General features: G+C 39.4%; 1 protein-coding gene across 1 annotated transcript in view; it reads left to right on the top strand.

The window, feature by feature from the left end:
* Nucleotides 1-18,376, top strand: part of heatr3 (HEAT repeat containing 3) — a 42,819-nt gene that overhangs the window by 5,714 nt on the left and 18,729 nt on the right. The window contains exons 3-11 of the mRNA XM_060911831.1: nucleotides 4,016-4,103; nucleotides 6,279-6,382; nucleotides 6,546-6,655; nucleotides 11,006-11,146; nucleotides 13,051-13,340; nucleotides 15,031-15,121; nucleotides 15,249-15,403; nucleotides 17,267-17,349; nucleotides 17,558-17,694. Coding sequence (XP_060767814.1) covers nucleotides 4,016-4,103; nucleotides 6,279-6,382; nucleotides 6,546-6,655; nucleotides 11,006-11,146; nucleotides 13,051-13,340; nucleotides 15,031-15,121; nucleotides 15,249-15,403; nucleotides 17,267-17,349; nucleotides 17,558-17,694 — 1,199 coding nt within the window. The remainder of the gene's footprint in view (nucleotides 1-4,015; nucleotides 4,104-6,278; nucleotides 6,383-6,545; nucleotides 6,656-11,005; nucleotides 11,147-13,050; nucleotides 13,341-15,030; nucleotides 15,122-15,248; nucleotides 15,404-17,266; nucleotides 17,350-17,557; nucleotides 17,695-18,376) is intronic.

The following is an 18,376-nucleotide window of genomic DNA, read 5'->3' as shown; positions in this document are numbered from 1 at the left end:
TAGATTGTTTAATGTTTTTCACTTTCATGAAAGGTGGTCTGAACAAAACAAATATGATAGCATTTTTAAATATTTGATCGTGATTTTTATTCAGAAAGTCAGATTTTTCATCTTATTATTAATTAATAGTGGCCTAGGGCGTAATTTTGGGTAGGGACGCTAGGGACGTGTCCCTACCAATATTCAGCCGCTACTGTGTAATCACGATCAATAAAACCGATGTCCTAACCTGAGCAATGATAATATGGCACACAAAGGGTTAAATGTATGACACTGCTAATAATCTCCCCTCTAACGTAGATATCATTCTCTGATTAGCTACCTGTTTCTCGCTAACTTGCATGGTTGGCTATCCCAGCTGTCACTCCATCTGCTGTAAAAGCAGCACACTTCCCACAGCAGCCGTGACTACCCGCCCATCAACCCCCCGTATCTCACACGTACACACCTGACCTACCCCACGCACCCCCACCCCCCACCCCCACTCTCCGTCAGCCTACAAATTGAGCTGGACTTCGATGTCTATTAGGGCTGTAACGATACACCCAACTCACGATTCGATTCGTATCGCGATTTTTGACCCACGATTCGATACGCCCACGATTTTTTTAAAATGTTTTTTTAAAGTAGTAAATTTGACTTATTAACATTTACTTACTTGCATTAACTATTTAATAACATAATTCAGACCACTGCAGAGAATGAGTAATATGTCTGCAAAAATTAACAAATGTATATCCAAAGACTGTTTTATTTCTCAAAATAATACTGTTGAGCCGGAAGCTCCGTTTTTTTCGGTTCTGAAAAAGTCATTTTTCCAAATCGTGTAAATCCGTTAAGATTTTTTTTTGGGGGGGGGGCTCTCTCACTGTCTCACTCTCATAGGGCCAATGATTTTCTGTGATCGCGGAAAACAGATGGAAATTACGGAATTTTTATAGTGAAAAATTGCTCGCGTGTCAAAATGTAACTGCCGCAGAAGGCTTCCGCCCAAGCAGACATGCCTTCAGTGTTGCCAGATATTGCTAATGTTTTCCACCCCAAAATATGTTCAAAACCAGCCAAAAAGCACCTAAACCCACCCAATCTGGCAACACTGCATGCCTTTCCGGTCAAGTGATTGTGATTGGCTTGTGGCACACCTAGCCAGCCAATGAGCTGCTTGTTTACAGATTCGCTCCCCGCGTCGCAACCAGAATGGCGACCGCTTAAAAGAAATGAATGCTCTGCCAGTGGCGAGTGTGGACGTTGCGTGACTCGCAGAAGATTGTCGCAGGTCGGCGAAAAAACGACTTACTAATAGATATAAAAAATAAAAGTAATTTAAGTAAGTTTAAAATGTAATTTAAATAAAAAGTAAAGTATTCATAAATTGAAGTTTGGAAGCGCCTCTGTTTTTGGGCTGAGGAGAAGTTTGAAAGGGTTGTACCGCGATTCTGCCTTCTTGTATCGCGATACGGATCGTGGCTCTTGCGAATCGCGATTTCGATTTCGATACGCATATTGTTACAGCCCTAATGTCCATGCATGCTTGCCCTACGACTCGCATGCTGACTTGAGTTAATTCATGGATAGACGCCCCCCCCCCCCCCCCCCCCCCCCCCCCCCCCCCCCCCCCCCCCCCCCACAAGAAACGAGACATTCGTTCATTCTTCTTCAAAGTCAAGAATGTAAGTGCAGGGTTTCCGTCGAGCTTTAAAACTCAACAAAATCCTTTTGATGTATGGAAACCCTTCATAAAAGTATTGCTGCGGCTCCTTAGGCAGGTTTAGCAACGTGACAGGACGCATCAGAGGGATCCAAAGACCAACTCCCTAACCATTAGGCCACGGCTGCCCTCGTTAACCTATAAGATCTGCATGACATGAAATTATGATTGCTAATGGAAAAAAAAAAACCACCTTTCGGAAGCTCTGCCTTGGATCACTTTTGTGTCCCCACCAATGTCAAAATCAAACGCTACGCTCACACTGCAAGGCTTAATGCTCAATTCCGATTTTTTTGTGAAATCCGATTTTTTTGTGAGGTCGTTCACAATTAACAAATATATGCGACTTGTATGTGATCCTCAGTATGAACGAAAAGCGACCTAAAAGTGTTCCGCATGCGCATTGCAGGATACGACGACGTCACGCAGTGAGCATGGCCAGTGTTTACGGAAGTAAAACCGCCCGGTTGCGGTATGACCCATCCAATCTAGCTGAATAGCTGTATCCCCCCAAATGGAAATCAGCTCCCTAACCTCTGCGTCCTTCCATTGAGAAGATTCAGAACCTTCACAGCCCGAAGCGTCCCTCGCACTGATGTCATGCGCAGGGGCGCAGATACGTTTTTTGAACTGGGGGGGACAAAAAACTGGGGGGGACAAAGCTGCCAGCAAACCAACCCCAACCCCGATATGCCTGTCAAACTTGTTGTTAGTAACCATAGCAACCAAGCTCGAGCTCGCAACCTGTGCAGTCTGCGCAGCTCAACAACCGAATATCAGTCTTTGTTTTGTTTTATGTGAATTGTTGCAACTATGTATACACTGCTGTGCACCTCAATAAACCGAATGGTAATTAGTCTTTTGATTTTTCCGTGAGGTTTGCCTTATGCAAAGAAAGACAGCATAGACGTTTTTTCCTCCCTATAAGTGGGGGGGGACCGAACGAGGTGAATTTAAATCTGGGTGGGGACGAATCCCCCCGTCCCCCCCTCTATCTGCGCCCGTGATTATGCGCCATGTTGTTGTAACTTTTTTTGAGAGACCTGCCGCCTACTTCAGCGCAGAATAGTGACGTTTGTGGCTTGTTGATGACGTGTAAGTCGGACGAATGTGACCTGGCGGTTCAGACTGAAGTCGCATATGAAAAGATCGGATAGGAATCGGAATTAGGACCACATATCCAAACGACCTGGGTCGGATTTGAAAAAATCGGATCTGTGTCGTTCATATTGTCAATAAAAGATCGGATGCAGGTCACATATGGGCGAAAAGATCGGATTTGAGTCACTTCAGCCTGCAGTGTGAACGTAGCCAAAGTTACTCCCTTGATAGTGGCAAGACTACATGGATTTTAGACTTAACTATATCAAATGATGTAATATTAACCTAGTCATATTTGAACTGCAACATTATACTACTGGCGGTCAAATTGGTAAAAATAGGCTAGTCACATGATTTCTAGTAAAACAGTAACCTAGTCATATAACAGAAAACTAGTCATATTTGTAAGGTTTTGCAGTATATAATTCTTCATGTAGTTTTTGCTCTAAAATCTTTACATTTTTAAAGTTCAGATCTGATCATAATGTTTTGTGCAATACTATAAACTGTGGATAAGTGTTTTGCTGATATGGTTTTCATATCACTGTATTAAAGGATATGTATAGTGCCATAATTATGATATTATATAGATTAACATCTGATATGAATGTTTGTTACATGTATTTAGTTTTATTAATAAAACTGTTCTGTTTATAGATGTACTCTTGAAAATATCTTCCAGTGTATTACTTATTTTTCTGTCCCCACTAACTGGAACAAAATAATGAGGGATATTTTTACCCATGTTAATATTTTCTGTCCCCTGTTTCTACAACTAGTGAGGGATCTGTCCCCTATTTTCAAATTCCTAGATTAGGCTCTGTGCTTTATTTTTTAAACGCAGTGGAGGAATAAAATACCAGCAAAAATGATTTTGCCATGTCCAGCCTTATCCTTCCTGACCTGGCTAAGTAGATTTGCATAAGACGAGCAGATTTGTCCACTCCCACTCGGCAAAAACTTGAAAATGATCCCTTTAAGGTACATTAAGAACAGATTAGAAATGTGCGATTGATTTGTGATTAATTGCGAGTTAACTATGGATAGTAATGCGATTAATCGTGATTTTAAATATTTTAATCGATTGACGGCCCTAATACACACACTGCTTTCTAACGTTAGTAATAATCGGAATTGTGTAAAACACATGGAGACGTTAAGTTCCTGGCTGGTGTTAATGAGTCAAGAAATGTTGATGTGTTCCAGGAACCTGAGTGCGTGTGGAGGACCGGAGGTGTGTGAGGACATGGTGAGGCAGGACATCCTCACTCCTCTCACCGCTCTGCTGAAGGAGGTGAGAGAGAGAGAACTTGCAGTGTGTGTGTAAAGAGAAATGGAAAACAGTTTTGATTTGGAAATATATTTATTTATTTATTCATTCTATTGACATTCGCTGGATATGAGCAATCGTGTGCTCTGATTGGCTGCTCTACTACTAGGCTATCAGCTCATGTACTGTGAGTAGAGAAAAACAAAATGGCGGCGCGTGTTGCTGAACCAACCGAGGACGAAATAAAAATTTGACTCGAAAACAAAACCACAAAAAATACACAGAACAAAAAGCAACACAATATAGAATAAAAGTATATGATGGTAAGGAGGTTTTGTTTTTTTTGTTCCTCCTCAAGAATAATTATTAGCATTTTTTCACAAATTGCGACTGTCATTTCGCCGGCTTGTTTACATTCTAAGCGGAAATGATTTTGTCGGACGTTTTGTATAAAGTTTTTATTTATCGAATTTGCTAAAAATAAAAATGCCCCGTTTCTCAAAATCCAGTGAATGTGGATAGAATAAAACAGTTATTCCACTCAATCTCGTCGTACATGGCTTATAGACAACTCGGTGCTACGCGCCTCGTCGGTTATCAGCTCATGTACGACTTGATTTCGTGGAATAACTGTTAAATATATATACAGTAATCTCCATAATTATTGACACCCCCCCACACACACACACGCACACAGAGAGATTAGTTAAAAAGATTTGAAAAAATCCACCTTTTGGTGAAGTCGCTTCATCTCATGCTGAAAAAAATGCTGAAATCCAACCTTTTTTTTTTTTTTTTTTAAAGATTTTTTGGGGGCTTTTTTCACCTTTATTGGATAGGACAGTGTAGAGCAGGGGTGTTCAAACTGATCCATAAAGGGCCGTGTGGCTGCAGGTTTTCATTCCAGCCATGCAGCAGCACACCTCATTTGGCTTATTCAATCAACTGACACACCCACCCTTTAATCAAGGGTGGGTGTGGCTGCAAGTATTTGACTGTGTGAAGACAGTTCAGTTGATTGAATGAGCCAAGTCAGGTGTGCTGCTGCATGGCTGGAATGAAAACCTGCAGCCACACGGCCCTTTATGGATCAGTTTGAACACCCCTGGTGTAGAGACAGGAAATGAACAGGAGAGAGAGACGGGGAGGGATCGGGAAATGACCTCGAGTCAGAATTGAACCCGGGTCCCCGGACTTATGGTATGGCGCCTTATCCACCTGAGCCACGACGCCCCCGAAATCCAACCTTTAATTGAAATGAATTTATTCAGAGAAAAACAAATCCCTCAAGAGAATTTTTTTTTAAAGTTTCACTATTATTGGCACCCCTGGAAATGATAGTGAACACATTGTGCAGTAACTGAAGCATGTTTCCCATTTAAATTGTGCATTTGTGGGTTGATGGGAGTGTGTAGGAACTTTCAAGCGGTCATCTGTGACTTCCTGATTAACTGGGAGAAAAATATGAATTTGCCATTTTAATGTCTATGTTACAGGTCAAAAAAACTTCAACTATTTTTTTTTTAAAACCTAGTTCATAATTTCCATCTTCGGTAAAATTTTGGATTGTCTAAGATCCTTAAAAGGGATTTTTCCATCACTTCTTTTGTCTCTCTTTCTTACATCTAATTCCTCTCTGTTTATACCGACCTACTGTTTCCTCTCGTCTGTCTGTCTGTCTGTCCTGTTCCTTATCCACCTAATTAGCATTTTTTTTTTTTTAAGATATCTTCTGGCATACTTAATCAGGATTCAAACTCCGAACCTTCTGATTCTTAACCCAACACCTTAACCACTAGATCAGTCTTATTACATCATCAAGTAGCTTAAAACATTTCCCAAGTCTTTCCAAATCATAATCCTAACTCTCGAATTAGTAAGTCTCTCGAAGACAAGTAGCAAATTATGAACTGGGTTAAAAATTCTAAACTAGGTTGAAAAATTCCACCCGACCTACAGTTCTGATGTGTAAAGTCTACAAATTGTTGACAAAAATAAGTTATTTTCAATGGAATAAAGCTGAAAGAAAGAATACATTTTATAAGTAACATTTTTTAAATTGATTATAATGACAAATAAGTGCATATATATATATATATATATATATATATATATATATATATATATATATATATGTGTATAATATATATATAATTTTTATTTTTATTTTTTGTATAAAATCACTTTGTGTTTGTGCAGTGCTGTACGGGTGTTCAGGTGAACTCCAGTCCCGTGAAGAAGGAGCAGAAACCCACAGTCGATGATGTAGCCAATGAAGCTGTGAACTTACTGTGGAATCTCTGGTACACACCTTTAACCTGCAGCTTCTTTAGTGGTGTAAATGTAAAATGTTCTATATTTGACATAATATTAATATTCGAATGGGAACAATGATTGAAAAATCAAAAGCTGTTAATTTGAGCATGTTATTGATGTGTGGTATTAATTAGGTGTGTGTGTGTGTAGTGAGAGCAGCAGTAGAGCAGTGTCGGTGTTTAATAGGGCGAGACTCCTGGACGTTCTGTTGCCGTGCATCGAGAAACATCCACACAACGTCCAGCTCGCTTTGTCAGCAGGTAACACACACACATGTACACACACAAGCCTCAACACCAGGCATTGCCCGAATTCCCAATTTGCCTGACCAAGATGCTCGGGTAAAAATATTTTAGCGAGTTAGGTCTGTTCAGGCACACCTGTGATCGGCTTCTTTAAGCACAAAAATGATTGAGTGAGTACATTACAAAAAAACGAGACGTATTAACCAGCATCCTCGCCTCCCCTGTGATTGCTGTTTTGTTTTTTTTTTTCTTCCCGATTTGTAATGGCGATTCTGACTGGCTCGCTTCAGGTGCGCGTTTGTGCTTTTCATCACTACGAGTGGTCGCTGGTGCCCTCTACGTTTCCCCAGGTTGACTTCAGGACGTCCATGTATGTGTGTGTATGTCTCATCTCATTATCTCTAGCCGCTTTATCCTTCTACAGGGTCACAGGCAAGCTGGAGCCTATCCCAGCTGACTACGGGCGAAAGGCGGGGTACACCCTGGACAAGTCGCCAGGTCATCACAGGGCTGACACATAGACACAGACAACCATTCACACTCACATTCACACCTACGCTCAATTTAGAGTCACCAGTTAACCTAACCTGCATGTCTTTGGACTGTGGGGGAAACCGGAGCACCCGGAGGAAACCCACGAGGAGAACATGCAAACTCCACACAGAAAGGCCCTCGCCGGCCACGGGGCTCGAACCCGGACCTTCTTGCTGTGAGGTGACAGCACTAACCACTACACCACCGTGCCGCCTGTGTGTGTGTGTGTGTGTGTATATATATATATATATATATATTTAAAATTATGTATGTATATATGTGTGTGTAAAAAGCTAGTAGTAAGTACATTCAGTGAATGGAAAGACATGCTTTTGTGTCTCAAATCGTAAACTACATCCTCTACAGTAAATATACATTATTTACATCATGAATTATCCCATAAATATATCTTACCCCATTTATCATCATTTATAATGTTATTAGTTTTATAATTGAAGAGCTCTTTTCCAAAACGCGATAAATGCCAAATAAAAAAAAAACGAGTTTGTCGCGCCATTCTGCTGTGTACTGAGCCTATTCACTGCTCCATTAATGTTTCATGCCAAATCGCTATATTTCCTTCGTTATATGTGCTGCAAATTGTATTTTCTCTCCAAAACGCGATAGGCGCTACACCTGGTTTTTTGGCTGGGTGCGACATTTCCTCTAGACCAATCAGAGTTCAGCGTTCTACACGCATGGTGGCGCCCTGAAGCGAGGAGTTTTGTTTGTTTGTGTAGCTTCTTGAGAACAAATAACTTTTTGCAAATAGTGGTTGTGAATACTTTTGATGGTTCTGAAGAACCTGTGAGACCTACACCAGGTGGTAGAAGACGTTGTTTAAACAAAGATAACCATGAACGTGAGCAAGGTAAGAAAATTCGCTGTTCTGGTGGCGGGCTGATTGTTGTTTAATTAATGGTTTTGTCATGCTGTTTAAGGTGACACTCTGAATGGATTGCATTGAAAAAATTGAACTAACTGGCCATTTGTTATTTAGTTAGTTGTTTTCCGTGGTGGACAGTCTTAAAACTTAAGATTAAACATAAATGAATGAACGTTATTTAAGTGTTGATATAATTTATTTGATTTTATTATAAATTGTACGATGAAAGTTCCTGATATTATATATCTACAGCATGTTCTCTTGATTTTAAAGACAGAAAAAATGAATGGATTTATTTATTGCGTTTTGAAAAAAATATCTAATAAACTTTGGATTTATAATCAATAACGTTGTTAGATTTGTCAATAATTGTTGAAAATGTTCAGACTGAACCAACTAACAGGATAAATTAAATATTTGCAAAATTTATGCGTCTGGGTAAATAAATGTCATTTTTCTGAAAACAATCAAAATGGATTTATAGCATTTTGGAAAAGAGCTCTACAGTTCATCTTTGTAATATTGCTAGTCATTGTTAGGCAAAACAAAGTGTGTTTTGTGTCCTAAGCTCTATATATAAAGGCAAGGCAAGGCAAATGACTTCAGCTGGTTCAAAATGCAGCGGCGAGGGTTCTCACACGAACAAAAAGAACAGAGCACATTACTCCAATTCTAATGGCCCTTCACTGGCTTCCAGTAAGCTACAGAATTGACTTTAAAGCATTGCTGCTGGTGTACAAATCTCTAAATGGTACAGGGCCCAATTACCTCTCTGATATGTTGCAGCGGCCTAACCCAATCAGATCTACCAGATCGCAGCAGCAAAACTTACTGGTAAAACCAGTTGTTAAAACAAAGTGTGGTGAAGCAGCTTTTAGCTACTATGCAGTGCAGCGATGGAACCAACTGCCAGAGGACATCAAAAATGCTCCTGCTGTTGGCAGCTTCAAATCTAGGTTAAAGACCAAGCTGTTTTCAGATGCTTTCTGCTAAATTATTAATATTGCCATCTCTACATGTTTTAAACTCTTTACTTTTACAGTCTCTCCATGTTTTAAATTTTACTTAACTTTTATTCTATTTTATTCTGCTGTTTTTTGTTTTTAAATTGAACTTTTATCTCATTTTATTATTTTATTTCTACTATTGTTTAATTCTTATTAATTTTCTTCCCCATTTATTTTATGTAATTTTATTTTCTATTGTTTACTGTTTTGCTTTTACTTCTGTAAAGCACATTGAACTGCCACTGTGTATGAAATGTGCTATTGAGGTATTTCACTCACGTGACCAAGTCACGTGATGCCGCCATTTTGGACGGCACGCTTAAGTCCTTCAGTGCAAGGCGGTATGAGATGGTGGAGACCTTTGCGCGTTTTAACAAGAAAGTAAGCAGTGATTCGTGTTAAATTGGATCTGTCTTTTATCATAAACACTACCCAGCCTTGGTATGGAGCCAAGGTTGTCAACAGAAGTCAACAATTTGATGAAGGATGACCCCAGCAGTTTGAAACAGTACAAGGTAGGCTATGTTCACAACACTTTCTTGTTACTCGGGGGATCCGAGATCCCCTGAAACAGACATGAGATCCCTTGAAAACATGATTTGGGAAATGTTGGGGGCTCTCTAAAATATTGGCAAAATGATGTTTATTGACATAGCAATCGTGCGTAACGGGAAGCATTTGCATATCCGAAGTGTTGTGTTTACTTGACAACGACTGCTGCTGCCAGGTTGGTTGTTGAGTAGCCTGACTGTTTTTTTTTTTTTCTTTGCGTGTGGTATCATTGTTGACGCGAGGTTGTTTTTTTAACATGCCAATGCGGACACGATTTCCCCTGATGAGTTATGACTTCAGACGCGATGCGTGTGTGGAGGTGTGGAGTCCGCGTGATATGTGCGTAAGATAGGCTCCTCATGTGTTTGGAGATCCGCGCTCTTTTTATTTTCTTTTTTCTTTCTTTTTACGTAATTTCCCTGTTTATTTCTGTCCCTTTTCTTTCTAGCCTCTGTTATTGCGTTTTATGTCTGATGTCACTTTATCTACTTGTTTTGTAATGACTTGATACTTTCAGTATAAAAAAAAAAAAGATCCGCGCTCTGAGACAAGCACAAGCACACACACACACACCCCCCCCCCCCCCCCCCCTCAAGGGAAAAAAGGGACCCCCCGAAAATATCAGCATAGTTCGAACAGGGTAAACAGAGAAAACAGGAAAAATTAAATGATTTACTTTAGGGGGCTCATTCGTCATAAAAAAGATACAATATTTTGTTTTTCAATTTACTGGTGATTTCTGGTGCATTACTGAATTAATCTGCAGTATATTATTTACATTCTTAACAATAAATTGTACTTGTGCGTTTTTTTTCAAGCTGGTTCTCCCTCTCTGTCTGCAGCGTTAGTATGTAACTTGCCGTCCAAAATGGCGGACACCGGGGCGTCACGTGACCCTGTGACGTCAGGTGAAATACCTCAATATAAATAAACTTGCCTTGCCTAAGCTCTATATATAAAGGCGTATTATGTACTCGTACTGTACGTAAGTCTTACATGTATGATATTGATTTATGTTTCATGTTTTCAGGACTTGTTTTGTTCTTCTGTTGCAGAAATAAATGTTGTTGTTTAAAAAAAATTTACTTTTGTCTAAATAACTCAATTATACCCCGAGAACACATCAGTATCACCTTGAGCCGTGTACTTGAAAACTTTCTGAAATACCATAAAATTTTAGGGTAAAAGGAAATTCAAGGGGTGCAAAAAAATTTGAGGCCATAGGTGTCAAAAATTAACGTTGAGGCCTGACACACACACACACACACACACACACACACACACACACACACACGTACTGTATATGTAGCTCGATCTCTCACACATTTATTGTGCAGTGATCAGTATTCTGTGTGTGTGTGTGTGTGTGTGTGTGTGTGTTTACAGCACACTGCTTGCACACAGTGACCGAGGATAACTCCGACCTGGCAGGAAGCGTGAATGGCGCCGTTTTGGCCGCTTTAGAGAACGTATTACTTTCCACACACTCCAGCATGGAACACGTTCTCTTACGCACTCTGGCTGCAGGTAACACACACACACACACACTGTCTTTTTTTTTTTTTAGTTTTTATTTCATTTGCAGTGAGTTTTAATTTAATTTACATTTAATTCACATTTGGTTTTAGTTGAAGTTGTATTCAATTGTAGCTTATTTAATTTGGCTGTTTTTAAGATTTAATCTCAACTTGGACGACAGCAAACGCAGCAGTTGTAGATTAAACAGTTTTAGTCGATGAAGTTTTAATTTCTATTCAGTTTTAGAATAAACTTCTTTTTTGCGTGTTTTAGTTCAAGTTGCATTTAGTTTTACATTTTGTTTAATTTGCATTTAGTTTTAATTTTACTTGCATGTATTTTTATTCCCATTCCAAAATAGACATGATTAAGTGGTGTACACCAGGCGTCGGTTTGACCATACAAGGCTCACCTGTGGTTTTTTTATTAAAGCGTGAAGAACCATCAATATGCCGTCTTTACAAGACATTGATGACAATCGTATTTTGCTCTGGGCTACACACCACCGGAGAACGTTTTTACTCACAATACCTTGGGTGATGTTTTTAAGAAGGCGCCACCACCAAAAGTGTTAGAGTTTCTGTCACGTGTGTTTTTAAAGCAGCTCATTTAGTTTAAGTTGTTTGTTTTATATATTTTATTTATGTAATTATATTTGTTTTTAATTATTTATTTATAAAGTAATTGCAATATCTGCTAGAACTGTTTTTGCCATGATATAGCCTCAGGGGCTGGCAAGGCATTTAAAAAAAAAAAAAAAACACTCACTCGCCCTGCGTTTAGTTTTAGTTTAATCTGCTTTCAGTTTTAGTTTAATCTGCATTTAGTGTAATCTGCTTTCAGTTTTAGTTTAATCTGCATTTAGTTTAATCTGCTTTCAGTTTTAGTTTAATCTGATTTCAGTTTTAGTTTGATCTGCGTTTAGTTTAATCTGCGTTTAGTTTAATCTGCTTTCAGTTTTAATTTAATCTGCATTTAGTTTAATCTGCGTTTAGTATTAGTTTAACTTACATTTAGTTTAATCTGCGTTTTAGTTTTTGTTTAACTTGAGTTTAGTTTAATCTGTATTTAGTTTAGTCTGGGTTTTACTTTAATCTCCATTTAGTTTAATCTGCGTTTAGTTTTAATCTGTGTTTAGTATTAGTTTAACTTGCGTTTTGTTTAATCTGCTTTTAGTTTTAGTCATTTGGTTACTGTTTAAATTGTAGTTTAGACTTAGTTCATGGGGGAAAAGATGTAGCAGTTTTAATCACTAAAAAGAATGTTTGTCCATTCATATTTCTTTAAAATTATTCACATGTTAACTTTTCCGTTTCCAAAACAGAAATTCAGTTGCAGTCATTTCTGAAGTTTTACTTGTGTATAGTTGAGTTTTTATACATACACATAATATAATGTAAAATGATTTCCTCAGCTTTAATTCCTTCTTCGATGTAATACCGAATGGTTTTAGAAATGCACAGGGTGGTTATGAGCTCGGGGACACAGCGGCTGCTTCGTAAAGAGGTTGCGCTCGTGTAACGTCTGGCAAAGTATCATCAGGTGCGCTAGTTTTAGGGGTTAGCTAGTTTTAGAGACGTAACAAAAATGTACGCTACAGAAAAGATTGTTAGGGAATCAACATTTTATCAAAAAAAAATCAGCATGTGTGTATTTGGAAAGGTAAGTAAGGAGCATGACAGGATTTTTGTCTGATTGTAAAGCGCTAGATACACAGATCAGAGAAGATGGATCCAGAGTCAACCACAGTGGCACTGCCTCGCCTCACCACCTCCCCCCTCCACACACCTGATGCTTTATCTTAATTCATCATCTCGTCTCATCGAGTGGTTCTGGATCATTTTCATCTCATTTTTATTCTTCGCTGATTTCATCGTGTGTTAAGAGTGATGCTCTTTCCTCCGTTCTGTCAGGAACCGTGTGGAACCTGAAGAGCTGTCTGTCCTCCACACATCAGGCCGAGGCTCTCTCTGCCGTCGTGAAGACTCTGGCGTGCTGTCTCAGTCTGGACGCCGGAGAGCTGAACGCAGGCCTGTGGCAGAAAGAGTCGAGTCGCCTGGCCAGCGGCGATACGGCTGATCCGGAGTCAGCTGGGACGGAGGAGCAGCAAGAGGAAGAGGAGATGGACGAGGGAGAGATGAATATGAATCGAAGAAAGAGGAACGGGAAAAAGATGGAAAAAGATTTCGCTGCTTTTCAGCCTGTGAGGAAAATTAAGATCTTATCAGTGATTGACGGCCAGATAAATACATACAGTGGTGCTTGAAAGTTTGTGAACCCTTTAGAATTTTCTATATTTCTGCATAAATATGACCTAAAACATCATCAGATTTTCACACAAGTCCTAAAAGTAGATAAAGAGAACCCAGTTAAACAAATGAAACAAAAATATTATACTTGGTTATTTATTTATTGAGGAAAATGGTCTAATATTACATATCTGTGAATGGCAAAAGTATGTGAACCTCTAGGATTAGCAGTTAATTTGAAGGTGAAATTAGAGTCAGGTGTTTTCAATCAATGGGATGACAATCAGGTGTGAGTGGGCACCCAGTTTTATTTAAAGAACAGGGATCTATCAAAGTCTGATCTTCACAACACATGTTTGTGGAAGTGTATCATGGTACGAACAAAGGAGATTTCTGAGGACCTCAGAAAAAGCGTTGTTGATGCTCATCAGGCTGGAAAAGGTTACAAAACCATCTCTAAAGAGTTTGGACTCCAGTCTACAGTCAGACAGATTGTGTACAAATGGAGGAAATTCAATACCACTGTTACCCTCCCCAGGAGTGGTTGACCAACAAAGATCACTCCAAGAGCAAGGCATATAATAGTCAGAAAGGCCACAAAGGACCCCAGGGTAACTTCTAAGCAACTGAAGGCCTCTCTCACATTGGCTAATGTTAATGTTCATGAGTCCACCATCAGGAGAACACTGAACAACAATGGTGTGCATGGCAGGGTTGCAAGGAGAAAGTCACTGCTTTCCAAAAAGAACATTGCTGCTCGTCTGCAGTTTGCTAAAGATCACGTGGACAAGCCAGAAGGCTATTGGAAAAATGTTTTGTGGACGGATGAGACCAAAATAGAACTTTTTGTTTCAAATGGGAAGCGTTATGTTTGGAGAAAGGAAAACACTGCATTCCAACATAAGAACCTTATCCCATCTGTGAAACATGGTGGTGGCAGTATCATGGTTTGGGCCTGTTTTGCTGCAGCTGGGCCAGGACGGCTTGCCATCATTGATGGAACAATGAGTTCTGAATTATACCAGCAAATTCTAAAAGAAAACGTCAGGACATCTGTCCATGAACTGGATCTCAAGAGAAGGTGGGTCATGCAGCAAGACAACGACCCTAAGCACACAAGTCATTCTACCAAAGAATGGTTAAAGAAGAATAAAGTTAATGTTTTGGAATGGCCAAGTCAAAGTCCTGACCTTAATTCAATCAAAATGTTGTGGAAGGACCTGAAGTGAGCAGTTCATGTGAGGAAACCCATGTGAGGTGTTCTGTACGGAGGAACGGGCTAAAATTCCTCCAAGCCGGTGTGCAGGACTGATCAACAGTTACCAGAAATGTTTAGTTGCAGTTATTGCTGCACAAGGGGGTAACACCAGATACTGAAAGCCAAGGTTCACATACTTTTGCCACTCACAGATATGTAATATTGGATCATTTTCCTCAATAAATAAATGACCAAGTATAATATTTTTGTCTCATTTGTTTAACTGGGTTCTCTTTATCTACTTTTAAGACTTGTATGAAAATCTGATGATGTTTTAGGTCATATTTATGCAGAAATATGGAAAATTCTAAAGGGTTCACAAACTTTCAAGCACCACTGTAGGAGGTCGATGTTGGGTGATATGACGTGTGTGTGTGTGTTTTCAGAGGGACGAATCAGAGCTGAGAGAAGCTGTAGCACTACTGACAGCACAGCAAACGTCACTGGAGATCATCGTCAACATGTGTTGCTCAGATGGTACGTACGTGTGTGTGTGTGTTAGATAGAGATAGGATACTTTGCTCACAGCTGCTTAGTGATGGTGTGTGAGAGACAAGGGGAGAATAACGTGAAGTGACGGGTCAATTTGTGTGTGTGTGTGTAGAACCCTCCGATGATGAGTGGGAGGAGATGTCGAGCAGTGATGAGAGTGAGATATATACTGATGGTGTGGCAGAGGGAAATTCCAGCCTCTTCTCTCCTCTCTGCCTTTCTGCAGAGTTACACACACTGCTGCTGAACTACAGCATACCACAGCAGGTCTCTCACTCACACACACACACACACACACACACACTGAACAAAGTTAGCTAGCTAATCATGTCCATTCTAGGCAACTCCTGAGTCACAACCTGACCTCGCTTTCTAACATTAGCTCACTCTTTTCTTGATGTAGATGTTAGAAGAGCTGTGTAGGTTTGATAAAGCAATATAAATCAGGCATGTTGGCTAATTAGCAAGCTAAGCCTGTTAAATTCTTAGTTTGCACACCAGTTTCATTAGTATGCTAGTTACCGCGTAAAGACGCAGATCCTCAGACCAAACCAGTCCCTCTAACAGTCTAAAGGTGTTTGATTCGATAGTGTGGTCTTTTTTTTTTTTTTTCTTTTCTGACTTGCTTTTAAAAATCACTATAGACGCCTCTGCTAAAATGGGCTCACAATTCCTGACAGATTGACAAAAAAAATCAGTAACGCTGAATTTCCTCATACTCGTATCAGTATGCCGATAAGATGTCATTTTTTTTAAGCGCATTAACAACACTATTGATTACCTTTAATGATGCTGAAAAATGTCCATAAAAGGCAAAAAGCTCACAGAACGAATATATGAAAAAAAATAATGACTAAATGGTGAAAGAGCGCCTCCTTGCCACACTGCTGAATTTTCCAGTAATACAGCTCAGCCACCGCAGTCTATCAGCAGCCGTAGACACTGGCCATGTAATTATACACTGTGCAATAAATCGATACAGATTTATGCCTCTTCAAATCAATAAATATATAAATAAAAAGAGAATGGTGATGATTATCAGGCTGCGTAATTGTAGTTTTTCCTGGCTGTAATTGCGGTGTTTAGACAGCAGAGGGTGTGATAACATACAGTAGTGGGAATACATGTGACTTGACCAAAGGCGGAAGTAACACAGCTCTAATGCAGTGAAAACAGAACTGAAATGTGAAAGAGCTGTTGTGCAATTGTGTACAAATAGATTTTACAAGAAATCCGAGCCCTCTCTTTTTTGTTTACAGACTGCTGAAAGATAAAGAAAAGAGAAGCAAATGGAAGAAGTGCAAATGATCATAAAAGTTTATTAAGAAAAGGATGATTTGTTCTTAACCTTTTTAATTTTTTAAGAAAGGAATATTTTAGTTAATAGGCTACTATATTTTACTCCAACTTTTACACGTGGGTGAACTTTGTTTGGCAAAATGAATAATTTGATTCGAAAAATGCATATATTTTTTTGAGGAATAAATTTTTCTTTTTTCCATTTTTTTCTTTTTTTTTTTAATGCAGCAAAATGAATAATTTGATAGAGTATGAAAAATACATTTTTGGGGGGGGGAATAAAATTTTTTATTTATTTATTTATTTATTTTTCAAAAATTCTCATGTTAAAATCGAACTGTGAGCTCAATACCATGAATGAATATTGGATCATGGATTGGGTGAATCGTTACATGCCTAGTACACACACACACGGCCCTTCATTTTATAGGGTGCCATTACTTTTTGTTCTACTGGAACAGCTAGTGTTATTTTTCATAATGTATGGACTTGTTTGGGGTTGCATTCGTTTCTTTTTTTTTTTCTTTTTTAAATATATTCGTGTGTGGTATTGTAATAAATATTTAAACTTCAGCGTGATCTGCGTAGAAAATTCACTTTGTATTTCTGCTTAATTAATTTATTAAACTTTTACTCTAAGGGACACTTTCTTAAAAAAAAAAAAAAAGAGTGCCACGAAAGATGTCAGTTTCTCGGGAAGTGTAAAATAGTGAATAACTAAAGACTGTTTGTTTATTGATTTAACAGTGGACGGTTTAATCAGTTAGTGTAATATAGTGAGGTTTGTGACAGTGTTGTGTTTCATCCGTCTGTCTCTCTCGCGTCCGTCAGGTCCTGAAGAAAGCAGAGTTTCCCAGCCGTACTGCTCTGGACCTTTGCGGCAGGAGTCCAGCGTGGAAGTGCCTCATTAAGAAGTAAATTCACTTCATTAATTATTCAATAATTAATTAAAGCATCCCTGATCGCCTGAATGAAACACCTTTAAGGTGCTCTGTGTTCTTGGATGTAATCACTTTCCAGGTTAAAATAAATGTCACTGTAGTGTTCCGATTTAATTTACTCAAAAATTCAAGCAAATTATCTTTAAAAAACAAAAAAGCATCCATGTACCCGTGTTCCCAGAATGCAGCGGGTGCAGTGTCGGGCTCTGACGTGTCTCCATAACATGCTGGCTGTGATGGATGTGGAGTGTTTGGGTGGAGCTGCAGGACTGCAGGCCATCGCTGAGCACCTCTCGTCTCTGCTCTTCAGCTCAGCAGGTGAGACAGACACCTGAGATAGTGTGTGAGAGAGAGACAGAGGCTTTTATCTCACATCGTAGTCCAGCCCTGATTAATTCTCAAATCTGATTGGTTGGAAGGGTTTGATTAAGTGAAGAGTAACAGGCTTGCACGGGGGGGGACATGCAGGGGTGGTGTGATGCAGCTCGACACATACAGATGAAAGTCTTCTGGATTTACCCGGAAATCCGGATATTTTACAAAACTCTTGAAAATCTCCGGTTTTCCGAATGGAGAAATTTATTTTTGGGATTTTTCGCGTTCCTAGACGCGGCGTAATAATTCGCATCATCCTTGCATGGGCGCGGTCCTTAAATAGCCCAAACATAGTTCATTGATTAAAGGCAGATGTTCTTTGTTAACGGCGCGCGTGCCGGAGCTCATTAGGCGCACGCGCCTTCAGGTGCACGTGCTAAAGGCCTCTGCATGCTCTTGCGACAAGGCTTTCGCAGATAGCTTTTCGCAGACAGTTGTAATTTATCGTTGAGCGGGGAGTAATAGGCGTGCGCGATGTTATTCACCGGCACAACGCAAGGGGGCGCGAAGTCGCTAGGAGTAGTTGGTGGGTGTGGTTAGTGGAGTGTTTATCCTCCGGTTACTTATAATGACTAGAACTTTTTTTTTTTTTTATAATGACTAGAACTGGAGTCGTATAGATGTA

This window comes from Neoarius graeffei, chromosome 27 (genome assembly GCF_027579695.1).
Source record: "Neoarius graeffei isolate fNeoGra1 chromosome 27, fNeoGra1.pri, whole genome shotgun sequence".
Lineage (NCBI taxonomy): Eukaryota > Metazoa > Chordata > Actinopteri > Siluriformes > Ariidae > Neoarius > Neoarius graeffei.
This window is presented reverse-complemented; position numbering and strand designations above follow the sequence as displayed.